We start from the raw sequence: 14,563 nt of genomic DNA, 5'->3' as shown, positions 1-14,563 counted from the left end.
GAGTACTTGCTCTGTATTCAGAGGTTCACAAATCTGTAGCGCATTACTGTAAGTCACCTGAAGATTTGGGAAAAATTCATTTCAAAATTGATTTGATGTTTACTCGGAAGCACTAGAATTTGGTGGTGGCAGGTGGTACAGAAAATTTAGCTCCAAAGGCTGCAATCCCTTCTGCTTCCCCAGTACAGGCAACTGAACACCTTGCATCTTGGGAGGTGACTTGCTGAGAGGCAGTGCTGCAGGTGCTATGTAGTCAAGGTCACTTCTGTATGTCATTGTGCTGAATTTTTAGCCTTAACATCTGTATGTTGGAGGGAAAATTTCATCTTTTGTCACTGTTGTGGTGCGAATATGCAGATGTTCCATATGAATGGAGTAGTGCCCCGCTATATAGATAAAACTTTCCAAGGCAGAGAAGAAAGATGTGTGCTGCTATGGTGTCTCTCCAAAAGTGCCCATTTCAAGTGTTTTTGGAGTAGTGGATGCCTATAAATAGCTGGCTGTAGTCATGCAAATGTGTAGTCAGCCAGCTCTTCTTAACAGACCCTAAAAACAGAAAGAGAATAATGCATCTGTGAATGGTGGTTATTTGTCTCCAGGTGCTTGCTGTGTCCTTCACTTTGCCCAGCATTGCTGAGAACTGTCTTTGTCCTCTCTTCTGGCCCTTCCTTTAGTCCTCAGCTGAGCATTTAGCTCCACCTTCAGGAACCAAAAGGTATAAACAAATCTTGTATTTCTTGGTTATCTGTTATTTGGCCCTCATCCCTGTTTATTTTTCTGCTTATTATTTGAATTGGAAACTACCACCATTGTTGCTAGAAGTGCACATATTCTTCCTTCTCCTGCCAGTTCAGTAGAGTAACTTCTTTTTCCTGTGATCCCTAATCATATCTCTTCTTTTTTTTTTAAGTTTGCTCTTGAACTATATACATCTTCCAAAGCTCTCTTCCAGCAATGATGAGATGCTAATAAATTCAAGCTATAGCCACCACTTGCTTTCCTAGAACCAGTATTCCACAATTATGGGGCCTGCCTTTATGCTGTAATCCAAGGTTGCTCAGGCTCTGGCCCACAGGCCAAATCCGGCCCACAAAGCTAGGGCATCAGGCTTACAGGAAATCTGGCAGCAGGGGAGCAGTGGCAAGTAATACTGTCACCCTCCCTGGTTGCCAGGTCTCAAACATTGCATGGTAGGTCCAACCTGGGCCACACCACCTTCCCTGCCCTTCTGTACTGCTGTCTTGGTGCTGAGTTATGGCCCATTCTCCCCACAGGGCCAAGGCATGCTCCCTTCCCCCATGCTGCTGGATCAGCAATGTGCTGCCCCCCCTGCCCCCCCCTCCAGTCAGCTGGATAGGGCCCCTCTGTTCTTGGTCTGGGATCACTGGCTGGATCTGGCCTGTAAATGTACTGAGTACTGCTTATCCAGCCTCCCAGGGCAATCCATTTTCCTGTGTGTACTGTTTGGGAAGTACAGGTTTAAGGAATGGGGTGGAAAGACTTTGAAAACTCAGCTGACAAATAGGTACCTGACAGTACATTTTTCCTAATTTCTGAATATGCCTTTTTCAAACAAATGTAGAATTCAAATGAATTTAGAATGCGTGGAGATAGGGAGTGAGAACTAAGGCGTTTTTGATGGTAGAAGCCTTTCAGATTTATTATTAATTAGTGATGGGAAAATGAGCTTTAATAACATCAGATATTTCTCTAATAAATATTTACTTGCAAAATACTTTCATTATTGGCTAATATTCATCTAATGAACTTAAAACTGCCATGCTTTGGTTTAACTACATCAACCCTGTCTATTATTAACTGAAACAGGTTTTTGCTTTTTATGAACACTTACATTTAGGAGTGGATTTTGGTTGTGTGTTTCTCTTCCCTAACAGCAACAAGTCTCATTTGGGATCTTCTCAGCATGTGACCTTTCAAGATAATGTATCTTATAGCCATTCAGACTAACTAACTAACTAACTAACTAATTATCTTTACTCAAAGGCTATAAATTCCTGAACTGCTAAGATTCATGTGGCTACAGAGCCTACAATCCCATGTGAGAATAAAACCTTAATAATGACAAGAAACTGTCATTGGGTTGAGAAAATATTGGCATTATATCTTAGTTCTCATTTGCTAGGACAGTAATTTTGAGAGTTAGTGTCTTTACCAGTTACCAATCATGACTACTATTTGTACCTAGTGAAAGTCCTGAAGATGGAAGCCCTCTGCAAAGGAGAGATGAAAGGAGGAGGTTTTTTGCCTTTGTTTGGAGGCGGGGGAGGGGACATAAGCCATAGGATGGCTATGCATATAAGACACTAGACCTTACTCTGCTTTGAGGGAGGCTGGGGGAGTCAGTTTGTAATGATGTGGGGTCTATGCTAGTATCTTTACACTGGAAGTATGTCTCTGTATTGTGCTGTTAAGTGAGGAAGAGGAATTTTAAAAACACCTCTAAGAATTAGCTCCCTCCAAAAGTCTTTTTAGAATTCATGCTTTGACTTGGATCTGAATGTAGGGGTGCATGAGAAAATGCGTGGCATACCACTTTTCTTGGTATTCATGTAAACTGAAGCATCCGCGTGCCATCTTGCTCTTCTGTGAGTGTGTAAAGGGTGGAGCAGCCATAACCCTGCCTCAGTTTTCTTTGTTATGTCTGAGCTTCAAACTGATTTTCTCAGCTAAGTGTATAAAGAAAATCTCCATCTCCTTTATCTCTTTATTTCTTTCCAAAAAGACACCTCTCTGTGCAAAAAACACATGGCTACTATGATAGCTGACAAGAAGCAGGTTAAGTCCGCAAGGTTCACACCCTATGAACTAGCACAGGGGCGGGCAGTTATTTTGGGCAGAGGGCCGCTGACTGAGTTTGACAAGCCATCAAGGGTCGCATGACAGGTAGCCAGGGGAAGATAAAATATTTAGAAAATTAATATTTTAGGGACCCTGCAAGCTGGATAATGCAGCCCCTGCCAGGCCATTCTTTGCCCATCCCTAAACTAGCAGCTGACTCATTCCTTGGTTGACAAGAATAGTCCCTGCCTATTCTGCCTGAGGGAAGAGCCACATCTCTAAGTGTGCTGTGTAGAAAGCCTTGTATGCAAGTTGACCTATGCAGGGCTCAGACCAGGCCTGGTGAAGCAATTGCTGCATTTTAATGGAGGTCTGGAAGAGATGATCAAAATGGCTGTCCTTATTGATTGCTCTTTTGAACAGATGTTGCACTTGAGCATCTGGTAGCAAAGGTGAGGCTTAAAAGAAATATCATTGTAATAAATTGAGGGTCTTTAACACCCACTGCTGCTATACTGCCAACAGCAATGAAGCTCCTTAACCCAATTGTGTCCTCAAAATCATGGACCCAGAATAAGCGGCAACACACGGTTGAACAGGGCTTGCACACTAAGAGGCACTATGTTCTAGGGAGCAGAAACATCACTCTAATGGCAGGACCCTCATGCTTTCATTAAAGTGGTGCTAGGTGAGCTGGCACCAACACAAACTAGCCACTGTGGTGGCTGTGGGTGCAAAATAAGCCTTCTGTGGAAGATGAAAAGCTTGTCTTGTCAAAACAACTTTTCATCATGAACTTCTTTTGATGAAACTGAAACCTACCAATTTATATAGATGTGTAGGGATTCCCTTCTACAAATTTTTTTCACACCGTTTCATTAATAAAGCAAAAGCCCAGAACGAGTATCTTTTTTAAAAATTGTGTTTTCCATTGTTTTCTGTTGCAACATAATGTCAATGTTTATTTAAAAATGGAATATTTTGACTTGACTTTACTGTTAAAAATTATTTAACTTGAGGGCAGCTTCTGCTTATAAGGAGCTTCATTCAATCTGCACTTTTTCTAGGGCAATGTTGCATTTTTGCATACATATGAAACTTAAATTTCAACATGAACAAGAGACTCGCTTGATCTAGAAAAGAGGGAAAAGATGCACATGTAATGAAGTGTTATAAACAGCTCCTAGCCTGACCTCTGTAGCATGATCAGGTGCACAAGTACTTAAATGTGTCTTTATTTTCATTTAATTTTTATTCTCTTCCAAATCACCTAATCCCTAGTCTTCCTCAGACCAGATTGATATTAAAATTATATGACTGTATACTGCCACTGTGGTTGATTAATCTAAAAACCTATTTTATTAAGGGCTGAGTTCATACAAGCATGTAATTTCTGCCTGTATTCACTCAGCAAATTACAGCAGGGCTTCATCTCCTTCTCAGTGCTACGAAGAATGAACATTGAATGGTTTCTTTCTCCATCCTGTGAAATGGATCCATGGGCAATGAAATAAGTCTACCCTTTCAGCTACCAGACTCCCAATTCATTTGAATGTTAGCTTTCATAAGAAAGTAAGTACTGCAATTATCGTTTTCATAATTGTAGTATTCTAAAAGTTACTCTTGTGAAGCTGGGGGAGACCTGTTCTGGTTATGAACAGGCAGTGTGTTAATGGCCTCAACTTCAATGCCCTCTAGATGTGATTTAACTATATGGTGCTGGTGGAACAGTCCTGAGGCTGTGGCCCCTTCATTACTTTCTCCCCTTGAGTTTCTCCTTTTTAATGCATTTTTAACTTATTTTATGATCCATTGATGGATTGCAGCTTCCGTCCCTTCCTTAGGTGTCCACCCAGCATGTTGTCATCTGTGTAAATATTTACGCAACAGCCTGTGATATGGAGTCTCCTCTTTCTGCCGTGTGGTTTGACACATGCTGCGTGGTTCATACCTATGCTTTGTTCAGGCCTAGAGGTGAAATTCTCATCCCTTTGGAGTAGGGGAGATGCATCTATGCTACTGAGAAGTTCTGTGCTCCTTGCAGCAGACACTTTCAAGCTCTCTTTAATCAATCGGTTACAATGTTTACTTTCCTTCTGAAAACTTGCTGAGGAACATCATTTATATAAATGTTCCTTGGAAAAAAGTTCCCCCCCCCCGGCCCTCCAGGGTGGAAGAAGAAAGGTAGGTGTGCTCTTGCATAGGGAAAAGCAGCAGCAGGAATGCACCTCCAGGTACTGTGCAGGACTAGAGGAGGAGCAGTGGCAGCCTTTTTGGCTGGGTGCCACGAATTAATCTTGAGTGCCCTTTTCATCCCTACCCCTTTTCTGAGGTGTGCTGGAAACAGTTTGCAGAAGAGATGCCAGAAAAGGGTGCCTGGGCCTTGCAAGCTGGGCAGCTTGCAGCAGTGTCAGCCCCGTTAGAGCAGTGAGGCTGGTGCTGCTGCAGCGGGCAGACGGTGCAGCCATTACTTGCCCTGTACAACGGTAGGGTTGCCGCCCCTCCAGGATTGCCCCGGCGTCTCCAGGAATTAGGTATAAACTGACGGCAGATGCTGGGTCACCCGGGAGAAAAGTGATAGGACATTCATGAAAATAAACATTAAATGGTGAACCTGACATACAGCAGTCCAGTGGGTTTTTAAAATGTAACAGTCACGTGCATTTGCCTGCCTGACGTAAAGGCCGTGCACAGTGCTCTGTAACTGACGCAGGCGGGCCGGTTTGCGGGTTGGGCACGTGGCATTTGGGAAACCTCTCAGAGGAGTCAAACGAGTTGGCAACCCCGTCCGGGGCGCACGGAGGTGCTACCGCCATCGATGATCCCTGGCCGTGCTCTCAACGCCTCCCCGCCCACCACGGCACGGCACAGACAGCGACGGCCTCACACGGGTGCGCCGCCAGCCCTGGAGCGCGGGCATCGCAGAGGTGGCACCAGCGGGACAGAAAATCGCTGTGCCCCGCCTCGCCCCCTCCTCCGCTGTCCTGGCGGAAGAGGATGCTGCTGCCATATTCGGCTTCAAGGGCCGGTGGCGGCTAAGGAAAGTGTACCTCGCTGATTGGCCCGTTTATCCCACAGCTGCCAATAGGTGTTGCCGCGGGGCGGGACGGTGGGGGGTGCAGTCGAGGGAACGGCGCTTGTGGATTGCTCGTGACTGCAGCGTTATGCTAATGAGGGGCGGGGTCAGGCCCGGCGTTGCGGGGAGGGAGAGCGACCGACCATGGCGACAGGCGACGGCGGCGGGGCCAGGCCCGGGCTCGGTCCGAGTGCCCACGCGGTGAGCAGCCCCAGGCGGGATCTGCCCGACCGCCTCGTCCCCTCGCGGGGCTCCGCGGCCCGGCCCAACCCGTGTGTCCACCCGCCCGCCTCGGGGCCGGGGGAGCAGTGCCCGCAGCGGGCTCGCCTCGTCCGGGTGTCTGCCCCGCCGGCTCCGGAGCTCTTCTTCTTGCCCCGCTTGGTTCACCTGCGCCTCGAAGGCACACAGGGCTCTTGAGCGTCGCTGTTTTCAAGGAACCCTCCGTGGCTTTTTGTCCCATGAAGTTGTTTTTTTGCTGAGTTTTCCTTTCTGGCCCGTTACTGCTGCCACATTTGGGGGTGTCGCCTATCATTGGCTTTATTCAGCACAATCCCTGACTTCCTCATCCCTGCCTTGGAAAAGGAAGCTGGCACAAGTCACTGAAGCAGAGGCAAGCTGGAAATGCTCAAAAAAGCAAGTTTAAGTAAAACGCCTGAGTGTCTTTTTAAGGTTTGAGTGTCTGTGGCCTATAACAGCCTTTAAAAGCCTCATTCGGCTTTATATCCCGCATCTTCTCTTACCCAACAAAGGAGTTTGCAAGCTCTGCTGTACAAATCGTCTCAAACTACCACAGACCTTCCTATTTGAATGGACTTTCTTTTTCCCTTTTACGGCTCTTCTTTCCAGTCCCCCTGGCAGTCACAGCGGCTGGCTGAGAAGAGGACTTCACCCTTGCAGCTCTCTTGAACTGCTGTGCCAGGAGGCTGCCACGGTGATCAGGAGACTGATGTTGTAGTGATGGTTACTCGAGAAATACCAACAATAGGAATTTTTCGTGGTGAGCACAGGTAAAGTTGTCCTTGTTGCTTTTGCCACTCACTGACCAGCTGTGTTCTTGCTTAATTTTCCTTTCAGCAGGTGCAGAGTGAGAACAAGAGGACAAAGAAGCAGGCTGAGGCAGTGGAGAAAAAGGGACCATATATCATGAACACAGCTCCCACCATTCAGGCCAAACTGCGTAAGTGATGGCCCTGTGCTGCCACAGAGTCTCCACTTCCTCAGCAGGATCCCAGCTGAGACTGGGTAGAGGTGTGGAGAAATTCACCTCTAAATCAGTGGTTCAACTCTAGCCCAGATCAGTAATGACTGAAAGGCGATATCATCCCATGAAAATGTGGTAGTCCAGGTGAAAAGAAAAGAATCTGGGTCTTGGATGTTTGTGGGATAAACCTCTATAATGGCAATTGAAGTGGCTATTGATGGGCTTAGCAGGAAGGCCAAGAGCTGTACAGGCCATGGATACCGAAATTCTCCTTGCCCCCTTTTGAAGGTTACTCTACTTATGTATGGTATACCTGTCCCTTGCCTGTTTGGTGTTGGAGGTCCTTAATCAAGCTACTTGGTCTGAGTCTTTTCCTCACCCCAACTTAACCTGCTTTAAAAGAGAGCATTAATGTTTACTACAGAGGTTAGTGATCCTCTCATATTATAAAGTATATACTGTGGAGGAAGGAGTGGTACAAGTCCAGCATTGCATCACTGGGCAGCTCCATCTAATCATAACTTAAAGCCTAGATTTTTCCATATGGTCAGAAAAAAAATCCTGGTTCAGTGGATCAGGATCATGATTCTGCATGGGACAGGACAGTTTAAGATTTCTCCCACAGTGACAAATGGGATTACAGATCAACTTCTGTGCTATTCCAGTTCCCTTTGATACAAGGAAAACAGCTTGGAAGTCTAGTGGTGACTTTTATGTCTCTGGTAGGTGGTTTCAGCTACCCACTATCTGTAGGGCTGGTACATCTGGAGGCTCTGAACCTTTGAAAATCTATGGCCAAAGTGGCTTTTTATTTCATGCTAACCTGGCTAGGCAGGCAGCACTGTATTTCTGTGATGCTGATGTGGTCAGGCTCATCCTTGTGATTTCCAGGCTAGGTAAGTGTGAGGAGCGGCTTTTTGATCACTCTGGAGCATGGATGGCACAGATTGCTGGTGCTTTCTACAAGTGAGTCACGGCTGTACAGCCCAGTTAGATGTCAGCTGAGTTGTTTCTGCCGAATTCCCCAGGGTTGTGCATGCTGGGGACTGGAGAGAGTACTCAAAGAAGATCCTTGCTTTTGGAACTTGCTGTGCCTTCTCCTGGCCTGACAGTCTGTCAGGCTTTATATTAAGCCCTGGAGGTTAATTGCTTTCCCATGTTTGATGTTGTATTTAAACTGATGTTCACATTGTTTAAAGATGGTGTTCAGGACTGAAGTCTGTGTAGTAGGGGAAGATCTTTGAAGCTAACCCCAAGTGAAGCCCACTGATGTGTGCAATCAGAGCCGGTGGCTAACTTATTACTGTGACATGAGAGAGGAACATTTGGTGCTGGATGTTGCACGTGAATTACATTGCTAAGCACCCATATTCTTGTTAGTTCTGACTTCTGCCAGCTCAGGCAAGGAGCTATAAGTCAGTTGGGGGCATGGTTATAATGTCCTCCTCTGGGTTTCAGAGAAGCACCGGGAACTGGCAAAGGCAGTGCTGCGGCGGAAAGGCATTCTGGGAGGAGCTACTCTGAACCAACCAAAGCAAGCCTCAAAGAGGTAGGATCCCATCTTCTCCTGTTGTTGATATGTATTTCCAGATATAACTGTGAGCTGTATTCTGAGGACTAGAAACACAATGTGGAGCCCTGAACATCTTAGTCGCTGGTCCTACTCCAGCCTCCGTGTTTTAGTGATGGATAGTCAGCCCCTGTCCCAGTGTGTGCCCACCCAGCAAACCAGCGATTGTTGTCCAGGCTAATTGTTCCCTCAGCTGTTGGCAGTCTTAGCTGAGAGACAAATGGACCACAGATACCGAACCCACTCCTGGATATGGTCTTTCCAAATCAGGGGTGAGGCACGTTAGCCAGCGGGCAGCGTAAGGAAACTGTGTCAGGAATTATCTGTCCCCCTCCAGAACTCATGCAGATAAATCACATAGGCTTATTTTTATGAAGGATACACATTTTACTTTAAAAGGATATGAACATGTGATCTTGAATAAGGAGCTGTCAGGTTGAAGAGGCTACATAAGTGTGGTCAGTCACCACATTTTACAGGCACTGTTCTCTAGCAAGGCTCCTGAGGGGCTTCTGGGAGATTGTTTGGTTTCAGGGAGCTAAGCAGATCACAGTAGCTAGACTACGCCTTGTCGGGTCCCTGAGTCATCATTGGTTGGGGAGGAGCTGGACTCATTCTCTAGCCATACCAAGGCTGTGAGATCTGATAGGACCCCTCCAGGGTTGCACATCCACTCTACAACCCTGCTTTCTCAGTCTGGTTGGCTGGCAGATCTGTGATTTGTATTTCCATATCTCAGTGCCTGTTGCTGGCTTACTGATTGCACCTTTCTGCAGGTCAGTGAAGTTTAACAAGGGTTATGCTGCTCTGAGCCAGACAGCAGATGAAACTCTGGTGTCCCTTGAGTCGGACAGGTGAGAGTTGTGTGTTTGTGTGGTTTGGTAGCTGCATTCATCGGATACTGAATGATCTGTACTCAATGGGCTCACCCAACACTTTGCTCAGGATGCATCCAATCAACTGAGCTATACATTGGTCAACCTTTATAGAATTTCTTAGAAATTTTGGGAGAAGACCAGGGCTTGTAATATGGAAGTGGTTCACTTGTTACCCTGCAGACAGGTTTCATTACTTCAAGGAAACTGGGCATGTTTGCAATTGAAAGGCAAACTCCATTCCCATCTTTGGGTGATTGATCCCTTGCTGCCCTTTCACCTAAGCTTCTTGGGCCACTTCTTGAGGAGAGGAATGTGTCTGCTCTCCTGACTAGGTTAGATCAACTGTGAGAGCCCTGTGGAGAACTGTCATGTGTCCCAAATTTAAAGCTAGTTTCTCAGTCCCCTGGAGTCCGTGACCTCAGCACCCTCACTTCAAAAATGCCCTTATCTATTTGCTAAAGTAAGTTGGGTGGGTTTGGCATGTACACCCTTTGCCACATATGCTCAGCCCTCCAATTTCAGAACTGAGAGCAATTAATTGGGCTCATCATGCATTCTCTTGCTTGCTTTGACTGTTGTGTTCTTTTCTTAGTGATGGGGAGCTGGAATCAAGAGGATCCTCTGGTTACTCTTCTGCTGAGGCAAGTCCGAAGAGTTGTACTTGTATTTTACATTTGCAGTACAGCATGCATAGATCCATTCTTTCCCACTGTCTTTGCTCAGCTGCCACATACCTGCTGGCAGAGAGCTCAGTAGCTGGAATGTAATTCATTTGACTCATCTGGTGCTAACCTGGAATGTGATCCATTTCAAGTTTCCTTTCTAACAGTACTGTTTGAGTGGCCAGAGCTGCAGAAAGAGTGTTTATATCTCCCCCAACCAGCCACAGTTTTATGTGATGCAGTTAAAATTTTGTGCCTTGAAAGGGTAGATAAGCCCTGCCTCTTTTCAGACTCTGAAGCAGTTTAGGTCTCAAGCAGAGTAAGGGAGGATTTGGAGGTGCAGTCACAGTCTTGATGTATGCAGTGTTCTGCAGTCTGAGGGGGGAAAAAATGGTTCTTGTTCCTGTGTTTGCCTTCTCTGCTCAGCTGGCAGCACTTCATGTGAGAGCCATTGACTGGGAGCTGGTAATTGGGAGCAGAGCAGGAACTTTGGGACTCTGGTTTCCGTTGAGATTTTTTTTTTTTGCTAGCCCTTGATCTTAGCTTAAACAATTAATTTCCTTTTAAATTACCTCCTCTTGTTCACCTTTAAGTAGGAATATCAGGATTGCATGGTGACAGGGGTGGCATGTAATAACGCAAGTGACACCCACTCAAACTCGTGCTTCAGCCCCCCAGAGGGTAGGGTCAGACATCAGATATTATGAAGCATGTTTCTGTTTTAGCTGGAATAGGAGGCCCCGATCTTCTCATTGCAGCAACTTGTTCCAGGATTTGTTACCCTCTTTGTCCCCTGTTCAGCAGGTGAACCAGGATCTGAACCGTCAGCTGCTGCAGGATGGGTACCACCTTGACGAGATCCCAGATGATGAGGACCTAGATCTCATTCCTCCCAAGCCTGTTGCCTCATCTTGTCCCTGCTGCTTTGGGGAATCTCTGCCCTGCACGATCCAGTAGACTCTGTTCAGCAGGGGGTTGCACACAGTACAGGTCAAGGGCCAGGACCTTCTCCCTTTTTTTTTTTTTGGGACATTTGGATGCCTCATAGAGGTGAATGTATCCAGCACTGAACTTAGGCATTAGCTGAGTTGGACTCAGTGACTGGGGAGCTGAATGCTGCACTATTGCATCTGTTCTATATGAGCAGCAGAAATCGCTTATCCCAGAGCTACACTTTGTTACATATAGTGATATAATATATAGATATGATGTGCAGACATCCAAGCTGCCTGTGTGCACCTGGTCACCTCCTTGGAGCCATGAAGATGTGCTTTGCGGTGGCCGGCAGGGAAGGAAGAAGAAGTCAGAATATGGGTGCTGGTGCCCTCATTTCAAAGGTGAACTCCAAAGTCATTTGTAAAGGGGAAAATTAAGGTTTTATGTTGGTAACAGCCTGTCTGGCATAAAACCCAGCAAGCTAGTGCCCTTCTGTGTGGCTGCAAACACAGTTTTCCTCTTTGCAGTCTTCTGAGCTTGAAGTTTAGGGTCTGCTGTTTGTCCTGTAGTGATCCTTAAGCCCCAGCTTTCTGCATGCTGCCTTGGATGGCTTCCATGTTCTTTCGGGAAACGCTTAATTTTTCTGAACTGAGAACGTGGTAACTTGCTTCATGTTGAAAGCAGTTCTGAAAAGCTTGCGGAGGTTTGGTTCATTAGTTGTTGGTTCCCTTAAGGAGTACCTTGCTTTGCTCCTTTGAGGTTCATCTTTAACTAGTAGATTTTGATTTAACTGAAGGGTAGGTTTGAATAGGGCAGACATTCTGGGCTAGAGGCTGTCATGGTAGATAGAGCTGCTGGGAGATTTTGGATGGTATTGGAGGAGGCTTCTTTCATCATTGATACCAGGCACATGTTTTTGGGTGCATCTCATACACAAGGCCTTGGCCTTTCCTCTATACCTTTGTACAGGTGATCTCACAACCTTTTTTGTATTTATTTTAGGATTCGTCCCTCCTGCCTGGAAGGCTGGGGACCTTCTAGGACAGAGAGGTCAGTATAAGGCTATAGCTGGGAGCTAAGAATCTTCTGGGATGCAGCAGAGATATCAGTAAAAAGGAAGGGCTGCTTTATGACTATCTGTAGAATAATGTATGTAATGACACTTATAACTGCTGCTGTCTTTGTTTGGACTGGGGGCTGCACACTGATGAGAACCAAAGCTTGCTGCCCTTTGGGAGAACTGAAGGAGACACTGTATAGTGGCTGGTGTTGAGATGAGGGTAGAGCAAGTATGACCAGGTCTGTGAGCTTCTTAGAGGGGCTATGTCTGCTGTGTTCATTATCTTGTTCCCTGCTTCATTTCCCACACCTCAGCGGTTATTAAGTACATCACTGACTTGTAGTTGTCTGATCAACTTAGTGGCACCTGGTATTACAGCAGCCCTTTCTGATATCTCAGTGTCTTTCCCTTAGTGATGGGTGTCCACCAGGCAACTCTGCTGTGGAAGAGCTGATCTTAGGACCAGGATCTAGTTCTGATTTATTTGGCTAATTATATTTAGTTAAATACTTGAAAACTAGACTGGAGTCTTGTGATCTGATTGCTCATACTGGTAGCTCTTCTTTGGGCTATCACTTGACACAGTTCTGGTTGCTGCTAGACCTGGGTTTTTTATTTTTTAAGGAAAGATAAACATGAGCTGGATGGGCTGTTGAAACTGTCCTGAACTATTACATATGCTGGGATGGGAGCCTGGTGTGCTATGACTCGAAGAACTGACTCTCACCAAAAAGACAAAATTGGGAAGTTGTAATATAAAATCATGATCTAAAACAGCTCTAAAACAAAGTTCTACATTGTTTTAAAATGCTGTGGTTCCAAACTATCTTGACATTCTGATCTTAAACCCCCGTGCTCCAGAGTTATCTTCAGTCCATCATGAATTGTTTATTCTCTCAGACAGAAGTAGTTAAAACTGACCTCCCTAGCAGGAAGTTATGTTGGACACTAATGGTAATTGTTTGTAGCAGATCTGTTTTGCTTAAGTTCTATTTTCTTTGGTGATTAAAAAGTTTCACTGAAAGGGAAGGGAGGCTTGAGGAACGGAGTCAGTACTGCTGAAGGCCTAGTCTTTCTCCTCCTAGCTTGTATCATTCAGTACTTGTACTAAATGCGGTGTCAGGAATGAGGGGCTTCCATGATGCTGTTTGGCTTTTGGTCACTCAATAGATTTCAGAGGGCCTGAGGATAGAGTCTGTGACACTAGGATTGCAGTGGAAATAACCCACTGGCGTGGATGCCAGACTGACTGTTACATCCTGAACATACAGGGGCCACACGGACAGTGAGAGCAGGGTGGTTCAGTACCAAGATCCAGGTCAGAACCAGTTGTCAAGGTCACTTGTCTGATGAAACTTATTTACATGTAAAGCGATTTGAGTTTTCCTTTGCAGGTCTTTTCAAAGAATGATCCTGGACCCAACTCATTAATCTGTATAGTGGTAGAAGGTTGGCCCTTATGCATACGCAAGGGGCTAAGCCTCTAGCTAGTGTCAGTGGCCCACTTTCCTGATTCTGGCAATAGAAGAGTCTATAAGAGTAGCATTCCATGGGGTATGCTGGGTCCTGCAGAGCCCTGCTGTCATGGTCTGCATGCCTGTGCTAACTACAGCCAACATGCATGCCTCATTCAGCATCAGTGATGGGGTGACTCTCAACCCAGGTGAGCTCTCTTCAGTGCAGTGGCTTGACATTTGTGAATAGGACACTTACAGTGAGAACACTGCTTTCCCCTTGCCTGTGAACTTCACTCAACTAGAGTAATAGTTGGAAGAGGATACTATATCTTTTCCTGCTAAACCTTCAGGGCATTAATTCCAGTTCTTGTTGTGGGGCATAGCTTTTTCAGTCAGTCAAGAGTGATGGGGTTTAGCAGCTAGCTACTTTCAGGTCTTTTCTCATGTGGTGCTTAATGGTGCTTAGTCAGCTACCAAGACAACAGCAAGGAGTCAGGGCAGTGCAGAACATCTCAAGAAGTGAACAGGTCATTTTGTGTGGGGGCTTGGGGCAGGGAGTTGGTCTGGCACAAAGCTAGAAAGCTACCTTAAGTCGTCATCCTGCTGCATTATGCAGAGGAAAATTGGCTTCCTGTAAAGAAATCTATTTAATATAATGTCTTATAGAGAGCTGATAATTTTATATATATTCCATAAAGTGTTTAATAAACTGGATATTGTGCTACTTATGCTCCTCCTTATTGCTGTAGCAAGTTGCATACAGCTGTCCCTGCAAAAGAGAGGGTTCCTAGGTGGCTCTTAACTAGAGTGACTCTGAGTCTCAAATAACTCATGGCTGGTATGACTTACTGCAAGCAAGTGAAGGAGATATCTCAGAGCTTCACTTTGCTGTTTTCCCCCACTCCCAATAAAATGCACATACAC

At 45.7% G+C, this 14,563-nt stretch overlaps 1 protein-coding gene across 3 annotated transcripts; it reads left to right on the top strand.

Annotated features, from left to right (window-relative positions):
- Positions 1 to 5,577: 5,577 nt before the first annotated feature.
- On the top strand, positions 5,578 to 14,556 carry FAM219B (family with sequence similarity 219 member B). Of its 3 annotated transcripts, none has more exons than XM_090029961.1 (6): positions 5,578 to 6,076; positions 6,950 to 7,052; positions 8,535 to 8,625; positions 9,423 to 9,500; positions 10,117 to 10,165; positions 10,988 to 14,556. In XM_090029961.1, exons 1-6 carry the CDS (start codon positions 6,020 to 6,022, stop codon positions 11,141 to 11,143), a joined length of 534 nt encoding a protein of 177 aa, XP_089886087.1. In that variant the 5' UTR covers positions 5,578 to 6,019; the 3' UTR covers positions 11,144 to 14,556. The 3 variants fall into 3 exon arrangements, with proteins under 3 accessions (XP_089886087.1, XP_089886088.1, XP_089886089.1); XM_090029962.1 differs by having other exon boundaries at positions 6,953 to 7,052; positions 10,988 to 14,482; XM_090029963.1 differs by having other exon boundaries at positions 10,991 to 14,482.
- Positions 14,557 to 14,563: the final 7 nt, after the last annotated feature.

This window comes from Crocodylus siamensis, chromosome 15, assembly GCF_052110815.1.
Source record: "Crocodylus siamensis isolate JL-2025a chromosome 15, ASM5211081v1, whole genome shotgun sequence".
Classification (NCBI taxonomy): Eukaryota; Metazoa; Chordata; order Crocodylia; family Crocodylidae; genus Crocodylus; species Crocodylus siamensis.
The sequence above is the reverse complement of the archived record's forward strand: the minus strand, read 5'-3'. Positions and strand labels throughout refer to the sequence as shown.

Coding starts and splice junctions, on each gene's coding strand:
- FAM219B (XM_090029961.1), top strand. CDS start 6,020: ATGGCGACAGGCGACGGCGGCGGGGCCAGGCCCGGGCTCGGTCCGAGT. Junction 9,501..10,116: donor GTGTCCCTTGAGTCGGACAG/GTGAGAGTTGTG, acceptor TTCTTTTCTTAG/TGATGGGGAGCTGGAATCAA. Junction 10,166..10,987: donor CTGGTTACTCTTCTGCTGAG/GCAAGTCCGAAG, acceptor TCCCCTGTTCAG/CAGGTGAACCAGGATCTGAA.